This window comes from Electrophorus electricus, chromosome 4, assembly GCF_041902795.1.
Source record: "Electrophorus electricus isolate QZ-2024a chromosome 4, ASM4190279v1, whole genome shotgun sequence".
Lineage (NCBI taxonomy): Eukaryota > Metazoa > Chordata > Actinopteri > Gymnotiformes > Gymnotidae > Electrophorus > Electrophorus electricus.
The window spans coordinates 27,952,501-27,963,481 of NC_137500.1; the positions used below are offsets into that span (position 1 = coordinate 27,952,501).

General features: G+C 46.8%; 1 protein-coding gene across 3 annotated transcripts in view; it reads right to left on the reverse strand.

Annotated features, from left to right (window-relative positions):
• The window catches only part of gabrb2a (gamma-aminobutyric acid type A receptor subunit beta2a), a 26,116-nt gene extending 15,343 nt beyond the window's left edge, over nt 1–10,773 (reverse strand). For 2 of the 3 annotated variants that reach the window (XM_027027849.3, XM_027027848.3), the window contains exons 1-4: nt 10,453–10,608; nt 10,254–10,345; nt 9,549–9,616; nt 2,436–2,656 (exon numbers count right to left, since the gene is read on the reverse strand). In XM_027027849.3, the coding sequence (XP_026883650.2) occupies nt 2,436–2,656; nt 9,549–9,616; nt 10,254–10,345; nt 10,453–10,526 (455 nt within the window). In that variant the 5' untranslated portion in view covers nt 10,527–10,608. Of the gene's footprint in view, nt 1–2,435; nt 2,657–9,548; nt 9,617–10,253; nt 10,346–10,452 lie in introns of all 3 variants that reach the window. The other variant, XM_081713046.1, reaches the window with a different exon arrangement.
• Nucleotides 10,774–10,981: the final 208 nt, after the last annotated feature.

Here is a 10,981-nt window from a genome sequence, read left to right on the forward strand (position 1 = left end):
GCCTGCGTGGCAGTGTGCCATTATCAGATGAGCAGTGTTCAGTTTAGCCACGCCCCATCATGGGTTCACTCGTGAGTTTTGAGTAGATGTCAGGCCATATATCACAAATGCAATGTGTTGCAACATAATCACAGTTTCATATTTTTCCCCATAGCATTCAGCCCGAGAGTGCGCTGCTGTGTTGAGGCTCCCGCTCCCTGGCTGCAGTCCTGGCAGGTTTGGCCCGGGTGCCTTTATTCCCAACGACCTTGTTTACCGAAACTGACACCACAGCTAACGTCAGGAGGGAGATCGTGAGAGGTGGCACACGTGCTGGCACGCACGCTCCACATCCACTTCCACGTGCAAGAGCACATGTGTGCGCAGCAGACACAGAGCCAGCGCTCCCAGCACCGGAAAGCCACACCTGCCTTCCCAAAGAGGACACGGCTGCGTGGGGCATTAACGAGAGGTAGCGTGAGTTTTCCCGGCCAGCGGGAAACGCGTGCCGCGTCGCGTGCCGCGTCGCATGCCGCATCTCCGCCACCTTCACGCGAGAGCTCATTGCGGCCCCTAACTACAGTCACCCACAACAAAAACACCCTTCAAACACTCAAATATTACATCTGTCAACACACAGGAATGTCAAACACTACTGATTCAACAAAAATCAAAAAGCCCAATATTGGTTTAAACCCTCTAATTCCGCGCCAAACGCGGAAATCATGTTAAAGACACAGCAGCCCCTGTCGATCATGGAGAACACCACGGAGGAAGCGCGTAGTGCGTTTATCCTCCGCTCATCAGCTTTCATTCTTTCAGCGACATCTGTCGTCGGTCTCCTTGCGCTCGCATCCCAGCAAAGTGCAACTCTGGCTGTGAGAAACAGGAGACTGCTTTCACGACAGCTCGGAAATGCCGGATCATGCGAAGGGAACCGTGACCACTATAAAAAGCAACAGTTTTTTTTTTTTTTGCACTGGCTTCACATCCTGACTCTGGACCAATCCGAACCCTCCAGCTGACTCGCTCACACCTCTGTGTGCCATTTTCACACTCCCCGCGAGGAATACTACTTCCTGTCAGGACGTCTCATTACTGCTCAGCGCTCATAAAAATAACAACGGCGTGAGCAGAGCGATGAACGCAACGCGTTAAAAAGTCGTACGGTGCGAGTCGTGAACGAATCACGTGAGAAGAAAAGGTCCATCAGACAAGCTGCAGCATGTTTTGGCAAAACGTTTCAATAATTTAGATTGTGAGAAATGTTGCAAAAAAATGTATTAAAAAATGAACTACTATTCCTAATCAGAAGCGGAAAGAATGTCTTGAGAACATGGCATTCCAGGGTATTCCGTTTGTTGGATTTGAGTTTGAATGCCACTATTCATCAAAACAACCACAGAACTCTGACCAGGAATATCAAACTGGTCAGGACACTAGCAGTACAGAATAATAAGGACAGATTTGTTTGAGGGAAATATTAGCACATGGCATCCATCGTTGATTACACTGCAAAGAGCAGTAGTGCTGGAACAGGGACTGAGGCATCAGGACTGCAGGCCTCTGTTGCATGGCAGGTACTGGCTCAAATGGCAGCGCCTTTGGGCTTGTAGCTGGCATGGACAAGATGCTGGCTGAGATCTTTATGAAGCAACACCATCCACCATGAACACCATTGTGTGTCCAACAAACTGTGTGTCCAACTGTGTGTTCAACAATCTGCTCCTGCAGACACTGATGTGATGTTCCACTTCTCTTAGCAATTAAAGGCTTAGGAAGCAATGCACCCATAAAATACGGATAATTTATTGCTCTCAACACACACACACACGCACACCTAAAATTCTTGTGCATGAACATCAGTTCTCAGTGAAGAACAGACGGTTCCTGTCGCTACCAACAGCGGAGCCCCACGTACTGTCCAGGCTACCAAGAGATCCTTCCCCTTCTCTGAGGTATTTTCTCTAAGGGCTTACGGTGGCTTCTGGTGTGTACCTCACCCCCCCACACCCCCTACCTACCCACCCCACACCCACGTCCCTTTCATATTCCTTATGAAAAAAATATGCTATCTTATGTAATTGAGTACTTACATAATGGAGCATTATGAATTACATTATTGATTTTTGTATTCTAACAGCACAGAATAATGTGATGCACTGCAAACATTTAAATGTTTTAAGTCCCAAAAAAAGACAAGCGTGTCAGACAGAGCGAGGGCTGTCAGGGACAGTCATCTGAGGAATTAATGGTGATAATCTGGTCCTGCTAAATATAGTCACTGCTGTGGTGTCATTCAAATTCTCCAGGAGAGAAAGAGGCCAGCATGAGGGGAGGCATCACAGTGAGGCCCAGGCGTTCCCGGGAAGTGTCAGCTAACCAGAATGACTAAGGAACAGGACCTGTGTGGCCATCGAGTCCCGGTGGGGACAGCAGGATCGAGGAAAACGCACCTTAATCCGTACAGCACGGTGCCATCAGGATGCAGGCGGATCATACGGTTCTTCACGGTGACGCCGTGGACAAAGGACTTCTTATCGTTGAGGAAGTAGGTGTCAGGGACCCAGAGCTGATCGGCCACGCGGTTGTCCAGCGTCAGGTTCAGCGGGATCTCCGAGTACGAGAGACGCTTGTCACGCCACGCTTGCTGGAAGTACATGGTCAGCGTGTAGTCCTGCAAACGTAGCAGATGGTTATTAGGAAGCAGGAACACACCAGGCTGTCACAATATATATCATTTTTTCATCATTATTGCGATATCAGTCTTTGTGATACTGATTATATATATAAAACTGTGATACATAGACCCTCTAATGTATCAGTAAATTATTTATGGTGTGAAAGATGGCCGGTTTTCTGATCAGTCCAAACATTCCAACGATCATCAAAAATAAATGAATTTGTTTAAAATATTGCAAGCCAGTCTTCAACTATGTCAGAGTGCACTGGTGTGTCTGAATACATTTAACCACATTACATCAGAGTTCACCAGTTTCTCTGTGTGTATTTAAAAATCACAGGTGTGTTGGGGAGGGGATGGGGGGTCATTTCTCTGTCTTTACTTCACCTGCAATGATCCGAAAAAGGAACCCTTACACCCAGCTGTCTCCAGCCGAAAATACCACAGCACTGAGGTCCTCGGGGTAGAGTTGATGTGGACAGAGACAGGGACAGAGACTGCACCGTGAAGCCCCGTGCGACACTAGGTAGTACCCCAGGTGGGCCATGCACTCCCTCACACACACACACACACACACACACAGAAGTGCATACGCACACATGCAAACACACAATCACATGAAGCCAAATCAGACAAAACATGGGCCATGCACTCCCACACACACACACACACACACACACACACACACACAGAAGTGCATACGCACACATGCAAACACACAGTCACACGAAGCCAAATCAGACAAAACATGGGCCATGCACTCCCTCACACACATACACACACACACACAAATAAAATACATTCTGTAACCACATGAAAATACATGCTGTACATGTACATGTACTATATGAGCGAGTGAACACAAACACACACACACACAGACAATCCTTGTTCATACACACGTACATCCCCACCCATTCCACCTAAACACCACCAAGAACACAAAGCCTTGTGAATGCTTCATGAAGAGCCCACACAGTGTGACACATTCCTGCTTCCCGTTTTAGACTCTGCTTGACTCCGTCTCCACGATGCTGGAGATCGCTGCCTCTCTACACTCCACAGTAAGTGATAGGTGCACCTCCAGCCATGATCCCCACCTCTCCTGCCCTCTACAGGAGCCACGGGCCCCCAAAACCTCCCTCAGTGCACCAGTACCAACCCACCAATACCGACCCACCAGTACCAACCCAGCAGCACCAACCCATCAGTGCCAGCCCACCAGTGCCAAACCACCAGCACCGACCCACGGGTTAGAGCCCCACCAGCATGGAGCCGCCAGCGCCAGCCCAGCATGAGAGTTGATGGACTTTGTCAGTCCCCAGTACGGACCAAAATGGAGACTTGGTGAGGCAGTGGAGATTCAGTGCTACACACTTCCTCAGTGCTGAGGACTTTACCTGCTTACACACACAAGGCTTCTCACATTTGGTCACATTTACAACCTTCTGTTCATGAAGACAGTAACAGCAAAAGCATTACACAGCCCATATGCCATTGCTACTGCTTACAGAATAAAAATAAATAAACATACAAATACATGAACATAGTCGAAAATTTAAAAAGAACATACAAGCGGAATATAACTGGGTTTTTTTTAGTGCCTTTGTTTCTAGCGTGCCAATCCCAGCCTCCGGACCACCTGGGTCTGGAGCTGAGGTCCTGGCTGTGGTGGAGGAAGGGTGGGGGCATCGTTACCGTGGTCACAGACGGCAGCAGATGTCCCTCTGGGTTGTGTTTACTCTCCCCACACATCAGTGGATTCCAAACAGGGACACAAACACAGCGCTGAGCACACTCACGTGCTCACACACTTTGGCCTGAATCACGCCCTCTCTGCTCCACACACACACTGGTGTAGTTGCGGGAGGTGTTGGTCACAATTGCAGCAACGTCCTTTGCAAGTGGCTGTTCATAAACGCGTCCTAACTGCGGGACAACAGATAAGACGAACTTGACAAAGACCCAAGTTCATGTTGAGTGGTGAATGTCCTGTGAGCCAAAACAGGCCATGTCTTGCACCAGGTTTTGGTTCTTGTACATTTTGACAAATACCAGCAGGGAGCTCAGTGTGGTTGTGTGTGGGAGCCGCAGTGGTGGGGTCACGACCTGAGAGAGCCGACCCAGGATGTCGTAGCCACAGTCCCGCCCACCACCGTAGCCACAGACTCGGCGCCCTGGATCAATAGTTCACACCCAGAAAGTGACAGGATGACACTGCAATTTGTCAGGACAGTCCTGCTGAAAACCAACACCCAGTGAATACAAGGACGTCTGTGTTTAAAGTGTCAGAGTCTGATTCCAGCAGCAATCAAACCACATTTAACCTCACCCCTTCACAACACCCCACACCAAAGCTCACCCCTTCACAACACACACCAAACCTCACCCCTTCACAACACCCCACATCTAACCTCACCCCTTCACTACACATCACACTGAACCTCACCCCTTCACAACACAGGGCCCTATTCTTTCCCATCTTCACATGGCTCTCATCAATTACACAAAATAATCTAATAAATCAGGCTTTCCTGAAAAATTACATTTATGGATGTGATAATCGAAGAGCGATTGGTGGACTCGGCATGCAGTCTCTGACCCTCTCTCTCCCTCTCTTTCTCTCACTCTTTCTCTCTCTCTCTCTCTCGCTCTACCAGTTACACCCAGCTGCATGTCTCATTAATTCCTCATGACAGTGAGACCGTCTAAACGACTGGCTAAGTACATGCTGTAAACACCAGCGGTTGTAAGGCAGAGCATTTAAATGGCGTTAGGAGCTGGGGGCTTTGTCCTACAGTACACAGGAATCTGGCCCAATGTCCCCATCCACACCCCCCCAACCCCCCACAGAAAGCAGTCTTAGATCCTTTTAACGCATTTTGATAAACTGGCCTAATTGTCCAAATAGAGACAACACATTAGGAAGAAGACTGCAGTCTCAGTTAAAAGGCCACTTGTTAAGGTTGGGGACATGTTTGAAGACAAATAACCTGATGTCAAGATTGTCCAATCCTGGAATTTGACAGTGTCAGAGAGCTTCTATGTGCAAGGTGTTCGAAACTAACACCCAGAGCCACACAGCCTAGTTGGCTGGAATGCTGGGATAGAAATAAATCTTTAAATAACTACATAAATCTAAAAAAAATAATACAAATATAACAATAACAAAGAAAAACATTGTAAATGTGTAACTTTTCATTTGTGGCATGAGAGACTGTGACATTGGAGCAGCGTTATGAGGTCCACTCCTCATGATGTGTTATAAATGTGGAGGCGTGTTTTGGGGCGCTAGCTCACTTCAGCTCATGGATGGAGTCTGTGAGGCGAGAAGCAACACTTTCTCAGCTGCAATGTTTACATTGTTTGTGCAAGTAAACTGCCTTACACAGTGGCTTACAAAGAAGGAATGAGATCTTGTGAGATGCACATGAGAAGTCTTTGAGACAGTCTGTTATAAAGCTGCCATAATCCCAGGCATCAGTGATGTGTGATGTAAAAACAGACACGTACAAATGTTTCGGAGAAAACAAATTTGAGATAAAACAAGAGATAAACACCACGTCAGTAAGAATCAGCATCTACACACTCAAAAACACGTCTAAAAGACACCAGCCAACTTAAAACCACATATTTTTTGAAAAGGGAGGTGTTGTCATGGCAACAATAAGTAAAAATAACACAAGACTTTTTCATCTGAAATTGAACAAAAACAGTATCTCATAAAAGCACAAGGCAGCCCCAACTGTTCAACAATTGCACAACATTTTGTGTGAAACATGCACAAGGTCTCGGCCTGTAGCGCAGACGCACTCAGCCTGGCACTGGTCAGCAAATCGCCTGCATCACGCCCGGAATTAACGCTCGTCACAATAATGACCGTTATAAAGGCAGCGTTTCCGCCCTGGTAATTACTGAGGTAGGAGAAGTCTATTTGGACTTTTCTTTTTCTAAAATGGATGAATTACTTTTTTACGAGTCCTGTTCAGCTCATCCTGCCCTCCACCACAGCAGTAAACAGAGTGCAAGAGGAAGAGGGGCAGCAGAAGAGGGGCAGTAGATGACGGGCAGTAGATGAGGGGCAGTAGATGAGGGGCAATGGCAGCGGGGCAGTAGAAAGGGCAGCATTCGCTCTCCTGCTGGATGCCAGGCAGGGTAGCGGAGCACGACACAGGGAAATCAATTATGACATCATAACATCCCGTTTATGTTCCCGAGGCCCGTGTGAGTCAGCAGCGGTGGTCGCTGCGGCGACGGAGCGTGGCCTGCCATCGCCTCCTCCAAAAATAGCCTCCATTTTAATGTCAAGACTCGGCGCCAGGGAGAACGCGGGCCAGCCTGAAGACAAACGTCGCCTGACAACGCCAGTGACCTTTGGTCGTTTTGGGGTTACCTTTTCCAAAAGCCAAACCACACATCAGAGTGGGAAAGAGAGAGAGATGGAGATGGAGAGAGGAAGAGAGAGAGAGAGAGAGAGAGAGAGAGAGAGAGAGAGAGAGAGAGAGAGAGAGAGAGAAGGAGAGAGGGAGAGAGGGAGCTGTATACTCTGTACCACAGCACCAGAGGACCCAGTCCGGGCTTGCCTGGCCCACTGCCCTCTCTATACCTGCAGCATTGCTTCTGCTCTTAATTGGGAGGCAATCCAGCTCTCTGCTACTAAGACATCGCAATGGACTAATGAGTACTACACGTGATCTGGGGGAGGAGGGGGGGATGAAGGGAAATAGAGAAAGAGAGAGAGGGGGAGCGAGAGAGAGGTGGGTAAGGGAGGTTTAGAACGAAGGTAGACAGAGAGAAAGAGAGGGAGAAAGAGAGAGAGAGAAAGCTAGAGAGGTGGGTAAGGAAGGTTTGGTACTGAGAGAGAGAGAGAGAGAGAGAGAGAGAGAGAGAGAGAGAGAGAGAGAGAGAGAGAGAGAGAGAGAGAGATGGGTAAGGAAAGTTTGGTATGCATGGAGAGAGAAGAAACTAAATGAACGCTAAACTCTCCGCTAACACAGCTAACAGGAGCCTTATGCACACAGATTAGCAGCGTGCAAACTTAATGGTGATTATCGCACGCTTGCCTCCAAATTTTAAATATGTCAAACAAATTCAATCTACATTATTCAAACTGAATCACACTATTCACAATTCCACGTTCATGCCACACCTTCAGCACGACTCTGACTTCAAGATGGCTGCTAGTGCCGTTTTTACACATTAAAGCTACTTTTAGCTGATATTCATCATGCTGTTATTTTTCCAGATAACAGCCTGGCGTATGGCATCAGCTTCCACTTCTTTTTGAGACCCTGTAACTTTACACACTTTGTGTTGATTTTGATGTGCAGTCTGCAAGATGCTAGTTAGTACATGTTAGTAATATTAACCTTGTAGCTCCAGGGCAAAATCAAAGGAGCAAATTTGATCACAAACGAAATGTCTTGGCTGACTGACTACATTTGGAATGAAGATCAAATTATGCAAAATTTACCACCACTCCCATTTCTCCTATGAAATGATGAATGTTGGAACACAGAAACTAACGAATTATAAATACAGATATTCAATAACCGTAGTAATAATAATAACAACAGCGATGTATAATTTCGGGGGAAAGTATTTTTAAAAGTCCTATGAAATTATGTGTAATGTTTTTTTTCCTCATCCCGCCGTTTGGGGTTTTGTCATTCTGCGGTCGGAGACATTTCTCAGGCAATGACAACCGAACGCTGAAACAGCTCCAGGGGGTCGCGTGACGTCAGACCCCACTCCGCGAGCTCCCCCTGTTCGGCTACACGTGCCGTAGAACCACGTTCTTCCGTCAGAGTGCGCGCGCAAGGCTTCTGAATTCGGAGCTGGAGCATGCACGTGTCATCGGTGAAACTGACCCCTAGTTTCACACTGCTCACACTACAGGAGTAAGGAACCGATAAAGCACTGACATCAACGGCTTGCAAAATTACTGCAAAGCACCGGTAAAACTACTTAATGACTAATTACCCATCATTACTATTCAAAATAAATCAATAACATCAACTAATTGATAATTAAATAAAAATCTAAATGTATGTTGATCCGTTTACTCACTCTAGATGAGCGCCAGAGCTGAGAGATTAGCCCTTTTCAAAACTACTGAAATGATAAAGTTGAAATTCGTATGACATATATCTGTAAATTCACAGCCATGCGTATTTCCTTATGATTACAGTACCATGGCGTTCTGCCGCCAATAGGGGGTGCTATTACATGAGAGAAGTTTTCTGTTGCTCTTTTAAGACACGTATAAATTAAATTAGTCACTTGAGTGTTTAGACAGTGGCACTGTCAAAATGACACCGCGTGACACCTATCGATAAATGCCTCAGACGTAATGTCGAAATTATTGTGCGTGCCGTTTACTACTGCCACGTGAAACAATTCTCCTTGACAAGGAAAGGATCACCTTGAACTACATTTGCAAATTAGTATTCTTTCAGCCCTTTCACCGCTGTCCGCACGTGTAGCCCGAACGCTCCTGGTGCGGCTCAGTTTCACCAACGGCAGACACATTAATGTATAGTGACAGACGTGCAATATGTGCGCGGCTGTGCTTCAGAGTGCGCCAGAGCGCGTGTGTTCGGAATTCAAATGGAGCAGCCACCGTGGCTGCGAAACGCAGAGCGGCGACTCTGCGCGCCGGGCGCCCACGGCACGGGCATGTCAATGAACTTCTTCAGTATTGCAAAATCATCATGTGAGCGCCCGTGCACGTTAATTGAGTACCAGGGCGCCAATCGGTTTTGCGTGGGCAGACTACTACGAAGCTCATGACAACCGATGAAGAGAAGAGCATTTCTGATCTGGTATTTCGCTCGTTATTGGTCACCGTTAAAGGCGTCAGGAAAAACTGTTGAGTATCACATACCATATTTACTTCAGACACCATGTCTATGCTGGCGATGTCTATGTTCATCCCGACGGCTACAGGAGCACCTAAACGACAGAAACAAAAGCATTATAATAAAAGTGTGCGTGATGGCGCTTAACTAGTTGCCGAACGGTAACGCGCTTATAGTCGGCGTTACACTACGCCGACCCGAGGCCAATTACCTTATTAGAATTTGGCAAACATCGCTTTCACGTTGCGCATGAAATTGTTCATTTGTTACAAGCAACGCGCTGCTTCTCTGGAGGTGAATACACAACTGAAATAGGGAGACGTCCGCCTGCACATTACTGGCAACTGTTAGACGTAGCTGTTTATCCAAAACAGCAAAAACGACATGCCGCTAATTACCTAACTGATTAAAGACGAAATATACACCAAGGTTTCGAAATAAGACGTGTCGTGATTTAGCAAAAGTTAAAATGTGAAATTAATTGACGTCTAAGTTAGACTTGTCTGCTGCTGTCAGCGTGAAAAGCTTCGCTAAAGACCATTATGGATAAAAACAGCAATAAACAAACCTGAATTAATTAATTCGTTTAAAAATGTATACATGCACGCGTAACGTGTGACAATAACGATTTAACAAGGTTTCCACAAGTCACTGAGCATGTCATGTGCATCATGAATTAATGCAAACCCCCCCCCCCCCAAAAAACGGTATTAAATTCTAAATTGCCTTACCTCCAAAATCTGGCCTCAGTCGGATGTCGTATCCTTTCATCAGTCTGTCTACCGTGTCTTTCACCACGGGCATGTTGCTAGCGTCTCTATTGCTGTAATAAAACGGAACGTTACATGAGACGAGGTGCAAGTGTTGTAAATTCTTCATACAGAGCGCAAACATACAATTTGCAAATGGGACGACAAGCCGCCAGTTTACCTTTGCGCACACACAGCAGTCATAATTAAAGGGCATAACAAGAAAACCGAGTGTGTTTTTCTCATTCTCTCCATCGCAACAGTTTTGATGGGATTTTAGACCCGCCGAACACAGCGTACATCTAACTTACTCCAGCCAGTGCAGTAAACCCAATGAGCGGCGCATGCGTACATTGTGCCTCAAGATCAAAGAGCAGCCACTGATGATGGTGGATGAGCAGTTTCCATTGCGGAGGAAAAAATTAAAGGGACAACTGGATGAACGTGCCGGAGAAAATAAGACCCCACGCGGACCATTACACGGGTACAAAAATAGAAGTGAAGCGCGGACGCTAAGGGCGCGAGCTGCGGCGAAGGTTAAAACACCCTCCTCGAGAACTGTTGAACTTCTGTTGCGCGCGATAGAGGTCACAAGACAATAGAGGCGCTTCAGTGAACGGAGAAAATACACCCAGCACCCTAAATTAAGCAAAGTGATTTAACAGAAAACAACAGCAGTGACACATCAGATGACTACAGTCACCTCGAGT